This window comes from Oncorhynchus tshawytscha, linkage group LG30 (genome assembly GCF_018296145.1).
Source record: "Oncorhynchus tshawytscha isolate Ot180627B linkage group LG30, Otsh_v2.0, whole genome shotgun sequence".
NCBI lineage: Eukaryota > Metazoa > Chordata > Actinopteri > Salmoniformes > Salmonidae > Oncorhynchus > Oncorhynchus tshawytscha.
Genome location: NC_056458.1, coordinates 46,289,929 through 46,308,510, shown reverse-complemented (window position 1 = coordinate 46,308,510; position 18,582 = coordinate 46,289,929). Strand labels below are relative to the sequence as shown.

Here is an 18,582-nt window from a genome sequence, read left to right as displayed (position 1 = left end):
AGTGGACTGTTCAGTCTGGTTTAACCAGGCTATAGTGGACTGTTCAGTCTGGTTTAACCAGGCTATAGGGGGCTGTTCAGTCTGGTTTAACCAGGCTATAGTGGACTGTTCAGTCTGGTTTAACCAGGCTATAGGGGGCTGTTCAGTCTGGTTTAACCAGGCTATAGTGGACTGTTCAGTCTGGTTTAACCAGGCTATAGGGGGCTGTTCAGTCTGGTTTAACCAGGCTATAGTGGACTGTTCAGTCTGGTTTAACCAGGCTATAGTGGACTGTTCAGTCTGGTTTAACCAGGCTATAGGGGCTGTTCAGTCTGGTTTAACCAGGCTATAGTGGACTGTTCAGTCTGGTTTAACCAGGCTATAGGGGGCTGTTCAGTCTGGTTTAACCAGGCTATAGTGGACTGTTCAGTCTGGTTTAACCAGGCTATAGTGGACTGTTCAGTCTAGTTTAACCAGGCTAAAGTATTAGCGTGAGAAGCTGTCTCCAGAAACAAATTAGAAAACGAGTTATTGGTAAATACGGGGCTATAATATATAGATTGTCCATGATTGTTGACTGCATATGATTCCAACATGATCTTGTAAAGAAAAACCTAGTGAATTGGGTTTAGATTGACGCAGGAGGAACAGAAGGCATCAAATAACGCAAGCTTAATGTATTAGGTTATTTGATGATCTAAAGATCTAAGAATAAACTTCAACCGATCCACAGGAGGTAGTGAATGAAGAGCACACGACTAACCCTTTTTGAGACCTGACTTCATAAAGGCACAACTGAAGAAAATGGAATAGATGGACTCATCTCATAACTGGTTCAGAGTGTTACTACCGTCGATCAGCCACATGACATTTTTAAGGTTGTTGTTTTACAAGTGCTTCCAACTATTTAGAAAAATACTCTGTGGATCAATAGGTTTATTCAATTCAATGTTTACCTCGGACGCAATACAGTCTCCTTGCACATGTCCACTGAGCCTCCATGTATTCAAATACCGTAAGAACTCAAATATATTGGAGGATATATACAGTACCAGTCAAAAGTTTGGACACACCTACTCATTCAAGGGTTTTTTACTGTTTTCCACATTGTAGAATAATAGTGAATTCATCAAAACTATGAAATAACACACATGTAGTCATGTAGTAACCCAAAAAGTGTTAAAGAAATCAAAATATATTTTATATTCTTCACCTTTTGCCTTGATGATAGCTTTGCACACTCTTGGCATTCTCTCAACCAGCTTCACCTGGAATGCTTTTCCAACAGTCTTGAAGAAGTTCCCTCATATGCTGAGCACTTGTTGGCTGCTTTTCCTTCACTCTGCGGCGATCCAACTCTTCCCAAACAATCTCAATTAGGTTGAGGTTGGGTGATTGTGGAGGTCAGGTCATCTGATGCAGCACTCCATCACTCTCCTTGGTCAAATAGCCCTTACACAGCCTGGAGGTGTGTTTAGGGTCATTGTCCTGTTGAAAAACAAATGATTGTCCCACTAAGTGCAAACCAGATGGGATGGCGTATCGCTGCAGAATGCTGTGGTAGTCAGGCTGGTTAAGTGTGCCTTCAATTCTAAATAAATCACTGACAGTGTCACCAGCAAAGCACCTCCTCCTCCATGCTTCACAGTGGGAACCACACATGCGGAGATCATCCGTTCACCTACTCTGGGTCTCACAAATACACTGCGGTTGGAACCAGAAATCTCAAATTTGGGCCAAGCAGTTCCACCGGTCCATTGCTTGTGTTTCTTGGCCCGAGCATGTCTCTCCTTCTCATTGGTGTCCTTTAGTAGTGGTTTCTTTGCAGCAATTTGACCATGAAGGCCTTATTCACACAGTCTCCTCTGAACAGTTGATGTTATGAGATGTGTCTGTTACTTGAACTCTGTGAAAAATGTATTTGGGCTGCAATTTCTGAGGCTGGTATCTCTAATGAACTTATCCTCTGCAGCAGAGGTAACTCTGGGTCTTCCTTTCCTGTGGTGGTCCTCATGAGAGCTAGTTTCATCATAGCTCCTAATGGTTTTTGTGACTGCACATGAAGAAACTTTCAAAGTTCTTCAAATATTCTGTATTGACTGACCTTCATGTCTTAAAGTAATGATGGACTGTCGTTTCTCTTTGCTTATTTGAGCTGTTCTTGCCATAATATGGACTTGGTCTTTTACCAAATAGGGCTATCTTCTGTATACCACCCCTACCTAGTCACAACACATCTGATTGGCTCAAACGAATTAAGAAGGAAAGAAATTCCACAAATTAACTTTTAACAAGGCACACCTGTTAATTGAAATTCATTCCAGGTGACTACCTCATGAAGCTGGTTGAGAGAATGCCAAGTGTGTGCAAAGCTTTCATCAAGGCAAAGGGTGGCTATTTTGAAGAATCTCAAATATAAAATATATTTTGATTTGTTTAACACTTTTTTGGTTACTACATGATTCCATAGTTTTGACGTCTTCACTATTATTGTACAATGTAGAAAATAGTAAAAAATACAGAAAAACCCTTGAATGAGTAGGCGTGTCCAAACTTTGGACTGGTACTGTATTAACTACACACATTTAATCTCCTGGGATGTTGGATCCAAGTGAGAATTCAGGGAAAGGGCTTGACTGACCGAGCGGCACCAGGCTTCTATTTAAGGCCGCAGGTTTGTTTGGTAAATGTTTGGTCGTGAAAACTGTTATGTTCCCAAAGTTGAATGAATTATGAATTATCATGGCTTTCCTCCAGTTATTACACTTATATTCATTCTGTATATAATATTTTGCTACAATGTTTAAGATAAGGGCACCCCTGGTGAGCTATAGCTGCTGGTAGATGGAATATGGAAAGGAGACAATATCCTTGCTGGTGGACAACGATAGGGTTGGGTAATAGGTGATGGGGTTAGGGGTCAGGGGTGAAGAGCAGATGACATGGTTCATGTCCTTTCTGAGCCGAGCGAAGCTCCACCCACGCTGCTGTTCTGGTGGCAGACCTACCTTTAGGTTCAAATAGAATTTTAAATATTTCACATACTTGAGCATTTGCATATTTTATCCTTACTGGAGTGCACGCCAGATGGGCGGGGTTTACATTTTTTAGGACTATACCATTGGTCCCATGGAGCCAGGTAAGCTGAATCAAGCACAGCTACAGTATTTGAAATATGTCAAATACAGTTTGAACCCAGGTCTGTGTGGAGGGCCCCTCCCATCCTTCACTGGCCACCAAACCAGCGCTCAGGTCAAACATACTACGTAACCACTGGCAACATGAGAAATGACATGAGCAAAACAAAAATAGCTTGTAATAACATAGATCAGTCTGGTTCTTTCTTTTAACGATGAAAAACACAATTACAAAAAAAAAAAAATGTTTTTACCGAACCACAAAACAAGCTAAATGTGATGGAAACAGCTGCCATTATTGAATGAACCAACACAAGTCCCCATACTAGCCTCTAATGACCTCTCAGGATGACCTTTCAGGATGCTCACTGCTTGTAGGTCCAGCTAAGAAAATAACTGTTCTCCCCTAATGATACGTTTCTTGTCTCCTTTCCGTAGCTCTGAGTACCTTAGTAAAACCCACGCCGATGGGAAACATTTCTGAATCTGATTTGAGTTACGCTGGAAAGAGCAAGAAACCATGTAGGTGTCGAATCCAATGCTTGTCTACATTCTGTATCTACACAAATAAAGGACTTTAGGGAAAATCAAGTATTACTGAGTAGTACCTCATAGTATAATTGATTAAGTACTCAATCAACCACTCAAGGAATCAGACGTCCAATATGCCCATGTGATTTCTAATGAGGGAGATAGTTGGGGAATTTCGTGATGTGAATCGAGGCTCAAGCCCTGAGCAGTGATCATTCCTTGTGGTCACTAAGGCAACCTGGGAACTTGTTGGTATTGAATTATTCCTGTAATTTACAAAACAAAATAAAAACAAGACGAAAAAACATTTCCAGCATCTCCCAGTCAGTCTCCATCTTGAAACACAATCACTAAGCAACAACAAAACTCCCAATCAAACACATTGAAATACTGGAAGTCAACAATGAATTAGAGCAATTTGAGGTCCATACATGACTTGTGCTTATTGTTTTAATTGATGGTCAAAATAAATAAACTTCAAAACAATCAGAATCTCATAGACTCATTTTGATCGTTGTGGGGACAGACGGAACTCTGAGCACTGACTGGGGGATTCTGGGAAGTGTAGTCTGAATGCAGCTATTAAATGTGGAATTATTTGGAAGACTTGAGAAACATGGCCGTGCGATGATGCGTTTGTCCGTTCCGGCTCCTGTGTACGTAGCAGCGTGAAGTTGGGGATGCAAGTCGCGAGTCCTCACACGCCGGACTCCTCCTCGGATCCTGGAGGTAGAGAAAAAGACGACAGGTTTATTTACCTCTCCAACGCACAGAGACATGACACACAGGATGTCAGGAAGAACGACACACATGGGGCTCTTCCTCAATTCCTCATCTTCTTTCCCAAAATGCAATTCATTCAACTTCCCTCCAATTAGGTTGATACGGAGGTGAGGAGATAGAATGCAAAGAAGCACGGAAAGACAAATTGAGCTTAAGACATAAAAACTATGACCTTAGAGAATACCATTCCTATGGGGAAAACTATGACCTTAGAGAATACCATTCCTATGGGGAAAACTATGACCTTAGAGAATACCATTCCTATGGGGAAAACTATGACCTTAGAGAATACCATTCCTATGGGGAAAACTATGACCTTAGAGAATACCATTCCTATGGGGAAAACTATGACCTTAGAGAATACCATTCCTATGGGGAAAACTATGACCTTAGAGAATACCATTCCTATGGGGAAAACTATGACCTTAGAGAATACCATTCCTATGGGGAAAACTATGACCTTAGAGAATACCATTCCTATGGGGAAAACTATGAACAAGACGGCAGTTGTTCACATCATATGTAGCTATATAAAAAAAGGTTAAGGACTGGTTGAACACCCACCCTGATTGTTGTGTAATGTTTGGCAGTATAAACATAAGTCTGTGTTGCGGTCGTCCGCTGGGCTGTGGGGACCGTGGTGGCGCCTGCTGGATGGGGGTGGGGTTATGTCCATAGGGACCCCCAGCAGCTGGGGCTCAGAGTGGGCCTGCTGCACCCGCTTCTGCCACACCACATGGTGGGGCCCTCCACAGCAGGGCCAGTCCTCTAGGCCCCCCAGGGGCCTCATTCCTCCAGAGTCCAGGATGAGGGGCACAGGCATGGAGAGCAGAGCGGGGGGCAGGTCGGGAGGGGGGCAGCAGTAACCCTGGTCATAGTGGATGTGGATGCTACAGTCGTCCTGCAGGTCCAGGTTCTGTTGGAAACGCACTGAGGGGCTGTCGAGCACACAGTCGCCCAGCAGGCCTGCCCTCCGGTGGGGGTGGCCCCCGTGGCTGTGGTCCTGGTGACAGCAGGTGGGTGGGGGTGGTAAGGGGGCTGGGGTTACCAGGACTGGAGGGGGGCCTGAGGGGTGGCTGAGCTCATGGCCCTGACCCTCTGTCCCGTGGCCATGGGCCCCCCTACTGTCTGTGTGGTCTGCCTTAGGGCAGTGACAGGGGCTGTCTTTCAGAGGACACACTGGGGAATCTTTGTCCAGAGCCGGGAGAGATCCTGACTCACGGCCAAAAGCAGTAGCCCCCAGCTCCTCGTCCGACCCCCTGCCTGGCCCCTGGCCCTGGCCGTGCTCCCTCTCCCCTTCCTCTCGGTAGTGGTGGTGACGGTGGCGGTGGTAGTGGACGTGGCTAAACACAGCCTGCTGCTGTTCCTCAGAGCACCCTCCTCTTCTTCCTCCTCCTCCTCGTCCTCTGTCTCTGTTCACCACTGAATCCAGGGACCTGGGTCTCTGGGCCCCTGCCTCCATGCTGTCCCTGCGGCCTGTCGGTCCCGGTCCCGGCCCGTAGTACACAAACGGATCATAGTCACTGCTCAGGGAGCTGCGGAACGTGGACCAGCTACCATACACAGCCTGCAGGGACACGTCAGTACAGTTGAGGACCGAGTCACTGGAGGAGCCGTGACAGGGGCCAGAGCTGGAGTCACTGGCCGGTCCATCAGCCAGGTAGCCACTGTGCTCCGTCCGGTAGCTCCCCCCAGAGCAGCTGCCCCCCTCGTTCCCCCGGCTGTGGGCTCCCCCTGCGGAGGCGCGGGGAGCAGAGGAGGGGGCGTGGTGGAGCCTGGAACTGGAGGCGCTGCGCTGGGAAGGGCAGCCGGAGCGGTAGGCGTGGCAGGAGCGGCGGGGCCCGGGGCCGTAGTGGGTCTCCATAGGGTGGCCTGCTGTCTTGCAGCTGCCCCCGGCTCTGTGGGGCCTTCCGGGGCCCTCTGCAGGGTGGAGGTATCCGCAACCAGGGCCCAGGGGCCGGCTAGGGAGGAAGCGGTGAGTCTGGGGGTCCAGAGGCGGGGAGCCGCTATAGTGGCCCAGGGAGGGGTATGGACCAGAGGGACCGCGGGGGTAGTGAGGCCTCATGGAGAAGGGGATGGGGTGGGTGTGGAGGAAACCCTGGCTGTGCTCAGGGGTCTGCTGTAGTCTGGTCCTCCGTGGCTGTCCAGACAGCTCTGAACCTGTGGAGCATTACAACACACAGTCAGACAGACAGGCTACCCAGCAGACAGACAGACAGACAGACAGACAGGCTACACAGACAGACAGACAGACAGACAGGCTACACAGACAGACAGACAGGCTACACAGACAGACAGACAGACAGACAGGCTACACAGACAGACAGGCTAGACAGACAGGCTAGGCAGACAGGCTAGGCAGACAGGCTAGGCAGACTAGGCAGGCTAGGCAGGCAAGGCAGGCAGGCAGGCAGGCAGGCAGGCAGGCAGACAGACAGACAGACAGACAGACAGACAGACAGACAGACAGACAGACAGACAGACAGACAGACAGACAGACAGACAGACAGACAGACACACAACACAACACAACACAACACAACACAACACAACAGAGGAGGCTGCTGAGGGGAGGATGGCTCATAATAATGTCTGGAGTGGAGTGAATGGCAGGATGTATCTGATCTCATTCCACTCCAGCCATTACAACGAGCCCTTCCTCCACAATGAAGGTGCCACCAACCTCATGTGCTACACACAAAGACAGACAGGCAACACACAGTCAGAGAGACAGACAAGCAACACACTTGCACACACACACAGACCGACAGACAGACAGACAGACAGACAGACAGACAGACAGACAGACAGACAGACAGACAGACAGACAGACAGACAGACAGACAGACAGACAGACAGACAGACAGACAGACAGACAGACAGACAGACAGACAAGCAACACACTTGCACACACACACAGACCGACAGACAGACCGACAGACAGACAGACAGACAGACAGACAGGCAGACAGACAGACAGACAGACAGACAGACAGACCGACAGACAGACAGACAGACAGACAGACAACACACACACACACACACAGCGTGTAAAATTGTATTTTCACTGTATAATTCCCTTATCCAGTATAATAGTAATACTGAAGAGTGGGTAGAGGTTCTTGTGCTTCCTCCTCTTAGGCCCACTGTAGAGCTCCCCTATTTGATTTATTTTCTATTTAACCTTTATTTAACCAGGAAGGGCTCATTGAGATTTAAAATCTCTTTTTCAAGAGCGTCCTGGCCAAGATAGGCAGCACCAAGTCATTACAAAAATTACAGACAAACAACATGGAAAAACTACAAGTAATCTAGTAAAAACCATTGACCACAAACCCTCGTGGCTATGTCATGTCCTTACCCATGATGTTGACCACAAACCCTCGTGGCTATGTCATGTCCTTACCCATGATGTTGACCACAAACCCTCGTGGCTATGTCATGTCCTTACCCATGATGTTGACCACAAACCCTCGTGGCTATGTCATGTCCTTACCCATGATGTTGACCACAAACCCTTGTGGCTATGTCATGTCCTTACCCATGATGTTGACCACAAACCCTCGTGGCTATGTCATGTCCTTACCCATGATGTTGTGCATGCAGAGGGGACAGGTGCGGTGCTGCAGTAGCCAGGGGTCCACACACTCCTTGTGGAACTCATGAGCACACGAGATGATCCTCAGGTCCTGTCCCTCCAGGAACTCCTCCAGACAGATGGCACAGACGGGGCTGGAGTTAGAGCTGCTATTAGACCCCCAGCCTCCACGGGGGCGCTGTGAGCCCCCGCAGCCCTGAGAGCTGTACATCCGCGTCTCCAGACGACTGATGGCTCGCATCGTCTGCTGGTGGACTGAGTCCTGTGGTCGTAGAGGAACAAGTCGTGTGGGATGGAGGTTAGAGAACCTCAGAATGGAATGAGACGTGTCAAAGTTCAAATTCCAGGGAGATCTTCTGGTGAATGTTTCAGTTGTATATACAGTGGCCACTATCCTTAGTGTTTGGTCTACAGTTTGAGGACTTACGCTAAACCACTTTTAAGATGGCTGTATTCTGCAGAGATAAAGACAAACCACTTTTAAGATGGCTGTATTCTGCAGAGATAAAGACAAACCACTTTTAAGATGGCTGTATTCCGCAGAGATAAAGACAAACCACTTTTAAGATGGCTGTATTCTGCAGAGATAAAGACAAACCACTTTTAAGATGGCTGTATTCTGCAGAGATAAAGACAATCCACTTTTAAGATGGCTGTATTCTGCAGAGATAAAGACCTTGGTATTGATAGATAAAGATAGATACATTGAGACTGGTGTTGTTGACTGACTCACCCAGGTTCTGCTGGACTTGCATCGATACCGGAAAGCAAAGATCGAAACGATGGCCAGAATAGCAAGGACTATAGTGAGCAGGACAACAACATCATAGTGGGCCTGGAAAGAGAGGAGAGAGAGAAATGAGAGAGACAGAGAGAGGAGAGAGAGACAGAGAGAGGAGAGAGAGACAGAGAGAGGAGAGAGAGACAGAGAGGAGAGAGAGAGAGAGAAAGAGAGAGAGACAGACAGACAGACAGACAGACAGACAGACAGACAGACAGACAGACAGACAGACAGACAGACAGACAGACAGAGAGAGAGAGAGAGAGAGACAGAGAGAGAGGAGAGAGAGAGAGAGAGAGAGAGAATCTAATCAAATGTATTTATATAGCCCTTCGTACATCAGCTGATATCTCAAAGTGCTGTACAGAAACCCAGCCTAAAACCCCAAACAGCAAGCAATGCAGGTGTAGAAGCACGGTGGCTAGGAAAAACTCCCTAGAAAGGCAGGAACCTAGGAAGAAACCTAGAGAAACCTAGAGAGGAACCAGGCTCTGAGGGGTGGCCAGTCCTCTTCTGGCTGTGCCGGGTGGAGATTATAACAGAACATGACCAAGATGTTCAAATGTTCATAAATGACCAGCTGGGTCAAATAATAATAATCACAGTGGTTGTAGAGGGTGCAACAGGTCAGCACCTCAGGAGTAAATGTCAGAGAGAGAGAGAGAGAGAGAGCAAGAGAGAGAGAGAGAAAGAAGAAGATCTATATAAATCTAGAACAGTAATGGTACAGGCCAACCCCAAACAGAGTACTACTCCCTCATTGAAATGAAGGATACATTTACCCAGCTGGAGGTAAGGCAGGTGGAGCTGGAACAGCAGGTGTTTGCACTCCAGTCAGCACAGACCCAGACAACAGTCCAGCACAACATCACCCTCTTAACCAGACCCGGAGAGCTGGAGGTGGAGAGAGACATATCTGCACTCTGGACTGTGGTGAGACAACCTCAACAATAAAAAAAAGCAAGAGCAGGAGAAGAACAGAGGACTAGAGGAGAGGATCAGACTGCTGGAGGAGAGGTTGAGGGGGATGGCGTGTGACAGGGAACAACCCACTAGGGAGGTGGCCACCCCCGCAGAGAAGCCAGCAGAACAGCCCACCTCAGCTACCAACAAAAGTCTCGACACCACAGCAGAACAGTCCACACCAGACCCTGACCATAGCTTAGACATCACAGCAGAACAGATAAATGAAGAACCCCAAGCCCAGCGGCTCTCACCCCCTCTGAGCACCCCCCCTGTCAGCCACCCTGATAGCCCTTCTGACCCCCCCCACACACACACACCACTGGGGACATACACAAGACACAGATTGTACTCCTTATGGACTCAAATTATAAATATACACAAGTAAATCAACTTTTTCCCAAACACAGTGTGTCTAAACTCTGGTGTCCAAACACCCAGCGCACCCTAGACCTTCTGTCTGAGGACCAAATAGGTTCACCCAGCCACATAATAATACACACAGGCACAAATGACCTGAGAACACAGCAGGAAAGGGTGGCCACAGCACTGAAGGGAGTGATTGAAAATTACTCTTCTACTTTCCCCAATGCAAATCAAATCAAATGTATTTATATAGCCCTTCGTACATCAGCTGATATCTCAAAGTGCTATACAGAAACCCAGCCTAAAACCCCAAACAGCAAGCAATGCAGGTGTAGAAGCAATGCAGGTGTAGAAGCAATGCAGGTGTAGATGCACAAGTGGTTATCTCCACCCTGCTACCACAAAAAGACTTCCACCCTGTCACCATACAGCCGGTAAACGCAAGTATTTCCCGTGACTCTGCCTCAAAACCAAATGTTTTCCTGGCCCACCACTCCACCCTGAACTTCAGCCTTTATGACCAGGTCCACCTATACAAGGCAGCAGTGCCCACCAGTCCACCCTGGACTTGAACAGCCCTTATGACCAGGTCCACCTATGCAAGGCAGCAGTGCCCACCTTCGCCCGGACTCGAAAGGACATCGCTCTCAAACGCAGCCCCAACACTTCACACAGGAGCAACAGATCAAGACACTTCCCGCCCAGACCAGTAAGACACTCTCCCCACACCTGCATATTGAGGACCCACGCTGAGAGGACCTACATCCAGATTACAGCACCACCAGCCACATCCACATCCCCTCCCCAACCAATCAACACCCCCCAAGTAAACCATGCCCAGACAACATTTAGGCCCCCTCAGATCAGACCTATGCCCCTCCTGCCCACCCCATGCCCCCCACCCCCGCAAAGAAGGTCTCAACATGGAAGTCACACATACGCCCAGGTCGTGAGCAGGCACGCCCAAGCCAATGGAATGTACCAGATGCTCAGCAGCCTCTGCTCACACTTACTGGTCTGAGGCCAAACCACGACCAACAACATTGGACACTTTATGGAACACAAAGCCTTCACTATCTCATCCTGGAATATCCAAGGCCTGAGGCCATCTGCCTTTGGCCTAAAGAGCAGGAACCTGGACTTCACCAAATAAATCAGAAATACAGACATTATCATCCTACAAGAACCATGGTATAGAGAAGACGGACCCACTGGTTGCCCTCTAGGTTACAGAGAGCTGGTAGTCCCATCCACCAAACTACCAGGTGTGAAACAGGGAAGGGACTCAGGGGGTATGCTAATTTGGTATAGAGCAGACCTAACTCACTCCATTAAATTAATCAAAACAGGAACATTTTTCATTTGCTAGAAATTCAAAAGGAAATGATCTTAACAGAGAAAAATGTCCTCCTGTGTGCTACCAATACCCCACCACTAGAATCCCCATACTTTAACCTCTTGAGTGTAGGGGGCAGTATTTTGATGTTTGGATGAAAAACATACCCAAATGAAACTGCCTATTTCTCAGGCCCAGAATCTAGAATATGCATATAATTCTAGATCAGATTAGGATAGAAAACACTCTAAAGTTTCCAAAACTGTCAAAATATTGTCTGTGAGTATAACAGAACTGATATTGCAGGCGAAAACCTGAGGAAAATCCAAAGAGGAAGTGCCTTCTATTTTGAAAGCTCCCTGTTCCATTGCATGCCTTCCCTCCATTTAAAGAGATATGGCCACCAGATTTATTTTCCTATGGCTTCCACATGGTCTGAACAGTCTTTAGACATAGTTTCAGCCTTTTACATTTGGCGAGAAAGATCACATCGCGTCAGTGGGATGGCTGGGTGCCAGCAGAGTTTTGCATGCGCGAGCAGCTTGGAGCAGACATTTTCTCTCTCTCTCCTATTGAAAAAGCTACAGTCCGGTTGAAGTATTATTTATTGTAAAAACAACTTGAGGTTGATTATAAAAAACATTTGACATGTTTCTACGAACTTCACGGATACTATTTGGAATTTTCGTCTGCCCTGTCGTGACCGCTCGAGACGGTGGATTTCTGAACATAACGCGCCAACCAAATGGAGGTATTTTCGATATAAAAATGATCTTTATGGAACAAAAGGAACATTTATTGTGTAACTGGGAGTCTCGTGAGTGCAAACATCCGAAGATCATCAAAGGTAAGCGATTCATTTTATTGCTTTTCTGACTTTCTACTTTGCTGCTAGCTGTTTGAAATGTTTTGTCTGCTGAGAGAAATGTCGTTACATAAACGCTTGGATTGCTTTCGCCAAAAAGCTTTTTTGAAAGCTAAAAAAAAAAAGGTATAAAAGGTATTTAACAACTGTTTTGCTGTATTGCACTTGTGATTTCATGAACATTAAATATTTTTAGTAATTTAATTTGAATTTGACGCTCTGCAATTCAGCTGTTGACGAAATATGATCCCGCTAAAGAGATGGGTGCGCCAAGAAGTTAATGAAGACAGCTTCTCCATCCTGGAGGGGGAAATCAATCATTTCCAGGCTTAGGGACATGTACTAGTCTGTGGCGACCTAAATGCCAGAACTGGACAAGAACCTGACACCCTCAGCACACAGGGGGGACAAACACCTACCTGGAGGTGACAGCATTCCCTCCCCCATATGCTCCCCTAGGCACAACTACGACACCATAACCAAGAAAGGCGTCACAACTCCTGCAGCTCTATTGCACGCTGGGTATGTACATAGTCAATGGTAGGCTTCGAGGGGACTCCTATGGTAGGTACACCTCTTGGCAGTAGTACTGTAGAAAACATTTTCACTGACATCAACCCAGAGTCTCTCAGAGAGTTCACAGTCAGCCCACTGACACCCATATCAGACCACAGCAAAATCCCAGTCTACTTGAACAGAGCAATACTCAATCATGAGGCATCTAAGCCAAAAGAACTGAGTAACACTAATAAATACTATAGATGGAAAGAATGCAGTTTGGAAACCTACCAAAAAACAATTAGGCAACAACAAATTAAATCCCTTTTAGACAACTTCCTGGGTAAAACTTTCCACTGTAATAGTGAAGGTGTAAACGTGGCAGTAGAAAACAAATTCCAATTGGCTATACTAAAACTCTTTAACATCATCCTTAGCTCTGGCATCTTCCCCAGTACTTGGAACCAAGGACTGATCACCCCAATCCACAAAAGAGGAGACAAATTTGACCCAAATAACTACTGTGGGATATGCGTCAACAGCAACTTTGGGAAATCCTCTGCATTATCATTAACAGCAGACTCGTACATTTCCTCAGTGAAAACAATGTACAGAGAAAATGTCAAATTGGCTTTTTACCAAATTACCGTACAACAGACCACGTATTCACCCTGCACACCCTAAATGACAAACACACAAACCAAAACAAAGGCAAAGTCTTCTCATGCTTTGTTGATTTCAAAAAAGCCTTTTACTCAATTTGGCATGAGGGTGTGCTATACAAATTGATGGAAATTGGTGTTGGAGGAAAAAAATACGATATTATAAAATCCATGTACACAAACAAGTGTGTGGTTAAAATGGGCAAAAAACACATATTTCTTTCCACAGGCCCCCCCCCCCACCCCCGTGAGACAGGGTTGCAGCTTAAGCCCCACCCTCTTCAACATATATATCAACGAATTGGCGCGGGCACTAGAAAAGTCTGCCGCACCCGGCCTCACCCTACTAGAATCTGAAGTTAAATGTCTACTGTCTGATCTGGTGCTTCTGTCACCAACCAAGGAGGACCTACAGCAGCACCTAGATATTCTGCACAGATTCTGCCAGACCTGGACAGCAACACAATTAGACCCAACCAAATCATGAGAAAACAAAAAGATAATTACTTGACACATTGGAAAGAATTAACAAAAAAACAGAGCAAACTAGAATGCTATTTGGCCCTAAACAGAGAGTACACAGTGGCAGAATACCTGACCACTGTGACTGACCCAAACTTAAGGAAAGCTTTGACTATATCCCAACTCAGTGAGCAAAGCATTGCTATTGAGAAAGGCCGCCGTAGGCAGACCTGGCTCTCAAGAGAAGACAGGCTATGTGCTCACTGCCCACAAAATGAGGTGGAAACTGAGCTGCACTTCCTAACCTCCTGCCCAATGTATTATTATAGACACATATTATTAGAGACACATATGTCTCTCAGATTACACATATCCACAAAGAATTCGAAAACAAACCTGATTTTGATAAACTCCCATATCTACTGGGGGAAATTCCACAGTGTGCCATCACAGCAGCAAGAAAAGGGCAACCAGTGAAGAACAAACACCATTGTAAATACAACCCATATTTATGCTTATTTATTTTATCTTGTGTACCCTTATTATTACGATGTCGGCGATCGGGAGCACCTGGCGGTGAAGTTGGCCTTAGAGGAGTTGAGACACTGGCTGGAGGGTGCCAAGGAACCATTTGTCATCCTCACTGACCATCGGAACCTACAGTACATGCGGACAGCGAGGAGACTGAATCCGCGCCAAGCTAGGTGGACACTTTTCTTCACCAGGTTCGACTTCATGCTGACCTAGCGCACAGGTTTGGAGAACATCATGGCCAATGCTCTGGTCCCATAACTATGATTCAGGAGACGTTCCTGTTCAGAGGGCACCCATAATCCCAACCTCCCGAGTCGTGGGTCCAGTAGTTTGGGACGTAGATTTGGACATCCACCAGGCTCTAGAGGGAGAAGGGAAGCTCCTGCCACTTCCCATGCCTCAGCAACCTTGGTCACGTCTATCCATTGACTTTGTAACCAATCTTCCCCGCTCTGATGGTTAGTGGATAGATTTTCCAAGGCATGTCTTCCTGGTCTCCTCACTGCTCTTCCAGCAGGTCTTCTGGCATTATGGCCTTCCAGAGGACATCGTCTCCAACCATGGCCCCAATTTATATCACGAGTTTGGAGTGCCTTCTTGGAGAAGCTCGGGGTCACGGTCAGCCTCACGTCTGGGTACCGGCCCCAGTCAAATGGGCAGGTGGAAAGGATGAAGCAGGCGCTGGGGAGGTTCCTGACGAGTCACTGTCAGGATTGGCAGCGTGAGTGGGCACAATTCCTTCACTGGGCAGAGTACCCCCAAAACTTGCTAAGTCACTCCTCCACTGGGTTGACCCCCTTCCAGTGTGTTTTGGGTTTCCAGCCGGCCCGGGGTCCACGGGGCCCCCTTCCAGTGTGTTTTGGGTTTCCAGCCGGCCCTGGCCCCGTGGACCCCGGGCCAGACCGCTCGGTCGGCATCGTCCTGCGGCTAAAGCCGCGCGTCGGGGGTGGATACTGTCACATCTTCTCCTGCTCCCCCCCTCCAAATACTAACCACCGGTCCTGGGATTCATCATTATGCACACCTGGCACTCATCATTACGGACACCTGGCACTCATCATTACGCACACCTGGCACTCATCATTACGCTCACCTGGCACTCATCATTACGCTCACCTGTTAATCATTATGATTCACACCTGGAATTTATTTACCTTCATTTCCTTCCCTTTATACAGTGGGGCAAAAAAGTATTTAGTCAGCCACCAATTATGCAAGTTCTCCCACTTAAAAAGATGAGAGAGGCCTGTAATTTTCCTCATAGGTACACTTCAACTATGACAGACAAAATGAGAAAAAAAATCAAGAAAATCACATTGTAGGATTTTTTATGAATTTATTTGCAAATTAAGGCTAGCTTTTTCAAACAGAAATTTGCATTCTGTAGCACATACTCCAAAACGTTCTGGGAAGTTCTGTAAAGTCCATGGAGAATAAGAGCACCTCCTCCCAGCTGCCCACTGAGGCTAGGAAACACTGTTACCACCGAAAAATCCATGATAATTGAGAATTTCTTCTACGGCTGGCTATGCTTTCCACCTGGCTACCCCTACCCCGGTCAACAGCTATGCACACCCCACAGCAACTTGCCCCAGCCTCCCCAAATTTCTCCTTCATCCAAATCCAGATAGCTGATGTTCTGAAAGAGCTGCAAAATCTTGACTCTACAAATCACCCGGGCTAGACAATCTGGACCCTCTCTTTCTAAAATTATGTTGCAACCCCCTATTACTAGCCTGTTCAACCTCTCTTTCGTATCATCTGAGATCCCCAAAGATTGGAAAGCTGTCTCCCCCTCTTCAAAGGGGGAGACACTAGACCCAAACTGTTACAGACCTATATCTATCCTACCCTGCCTTTCTAAGGTCGTCAAAAGCCAAGTGAACAAACAGATCACCGACCATTCCGAATCCCACCGCACCTTCTCCGCTATGCAATCTGGTTTCTGAGCTGGTCATGGGTGCACCTCAGCCACGCTCAAGGTCCTAAACAACATCATAACCGCCACCTATAAAAGACTATACTGTGCAGCCGTATTCATCGACCTGGCCAAGGCTTTCGACTCTGTCGGTCACCACATTTTTATCGGCAAACTCAACAGCAATGGTTTCTCAAATGACTGCCTCGCCTGGTTCACCAACTACTTCTCAGACAGACTTCAGTGTGTCAAATCGGAGGACATGTCCGGACCTCTGGCAGTCTCTATGGGGGTGCCACAGGGTTCAATTCTCGGGCCGACTCTTTTCTCTGTATACATCAATGATGTCTCTCTTGCTGCTGGTGATTCTCTGATCCACCTCTACGCAGAAGACACCATTCTGTATACTTCTGGCCCTTCTTTGGACACTGTGTTAATTAACCTCCAGTCGAGCTTCAATGCCATACAACTTTCCTTCCGTGGCCTCCAACTGCTCTTAAATGCAAGTGAAACTAAATGCATGCTCTTCAACCAATCGCTGCCCGCACGTGCCCGCCCATCCAGCATCACTACTCTGGACGGTTCTGACTTAGAAAATGTGGACAACTACAAATACCTAGGTGTCTGGTTAGAGTGTAAACTCTCCTTCCAGACTCACATTAAGCATCTCCAATCCAAAATCTAAATCTAGAATTGGCTTCCTATTTCGCAACAAAGCCTCCTTCCCTCATGCTGCCAAACATACCCTCGTAAAACTGACTATCCTACCGATCCTTGACTTCGGCGATGTCACTTACAAAATAGCCTCCAACACTCTACTCAGCACTATCACAGTGCCATCCATTTTGTCACCAAGCCCCATATACTACCCACCACTGCGACATGTATACTCTCGTTGGCTGGCCCTCGCTTCATATTTCGTCACCAAACCCACTGGCTCCAGGTCATCTATAAGTATTTACTAGGTAAAGCCCCGCCTTATCTCAGCTCACTGGTCACCATAACAGCATCCACCCGTAGCACGCGCTCCAGCAGGTATATCTCACTGGTCACCCCCAAAGCCAATTCCTCCTTTTGGCCGCCTTTCCTTCCCGTTCTCTGCTGCCAATGACTGGAACTAATTGCAAAAATCATTGAAAGTGGAGACTCATATCTCCCTCACCAGCTTTAAGCACCAGTTGTCAGAGCAGCTCACAGATCATTGCACCTGTACACAGCCCATCTGTAAATAGCCCATCCAACTACCTCATCCCCATACTGTTATTTATTTGCTCCTTTACACCCCAGTATCTCTAGTTGCACATTAATCTTCTGCACATCTATCACTCCAGTGTTTAATGACTAAATTGTCATTATTTCGCCACTACTGCCTATTTATTGCTTTACCTCCTTACTACATTTTGCACACACTGTGTGTAGATTTTGCTATTGTGTTATTGACTGTACATTTGTTTATTCCATGTGTAACTCTGTGTTGTTGTTTGTGTTGCACTACTTTGCTTTATCTTGGCCAGGTCGCAGTTGTAAATGAGAACTTGTTCTCAACTGGCCTACCTGGTTAAATAAAGGTGAATAAAAAATGTAAACAAATAACTACTACCTCCACCAGCCTATCCTCTGTTTACCTCCCGTTGCCGGGGTCCTGTTACCATGGTTCTCAGGGGGAGGGGCCAATGTCAAACTAGTAGAGGAATAGGGCTTTTACTATAGATGTATACTTCATAGTATAGAATGGGAGAATGTAACTAGCAAGCTATTCCCCATGTATAGTACCCTCCAAGCTCGTCATCAAGCTCGAGACCCTGGGTCTCGACCCCGCCCTGTGCAACTGGGTACTGGACTTCCTGACGGGCCGCCCCCAGGTGGTGAGGGTAGGCAACAACATCTCCTCCCCGCTGATCCTCAACACTGGGGCCCCACAAGGGTGCGTTCTGAGCCCTCTCCTGTACTCCCTGTTCACCCACGACTGCGTGGCCACGCACGCCTCCAACTCAATCATCAAGTTTGCAGACGACACAACAGTGGTAGGCTTGATTACCAACAACGACGAGACGGCCTACAGGGAGGAGGTGAGGGCCCTCGGAGTGTGGTGTCAGGAAAATAACCTCACACTCAACGTCAACAAAACTAAGGAGATGATTGTGGACTTCAGGAAACAGCAGAGGGAAC

At 47.1% G+C, this 18,582-nt stretch overlaps 1 protein-coding gene across 3 annotated transcripts in view; it reads right to left on the bottom strand.

The window, feature by feature from the left end:
• Nucleotides 1-2,474: 2,474 nt before the first annotated feature.
• Nucleotides 2,475-18,582, bottom strand: part of LOC112239306 (E3 ubiquitin-protein ligase RNF43) — a 258,916-nt gene continuing 242,808 nt past the window's right edge. For all 3 annotated transcript variants that reach the window (XM_042309188.1, XM_042309187.1, XM_042309189.1), the window contains 4 exons: nucleotides 8,762-8,863; nucleotides 8,017-8,290; nucleotides 4,995-6,590; nucleotides 2,475-4,370 (listed from right to left, as the gene is read on the bottom strand). In XM_042309188.1, coding sequence (XP_042165122.1) covers nucleotides 4,345-4,370; nucleotides 4,995-6,590; nucleotides 8,017-8,290; nucleotides 8,762-8,863 — 1,998 coding nt within the window. In that variant the 3' untranslated portion in view covers nucleotides 2,475-4,344. The remainder of the gene's footprint in view (nucleotides 4,371-4,994; nucleotides 6,591-8,016; nucleotides 8,291-8,761; nucleotides 8,864-18,582) is intronic.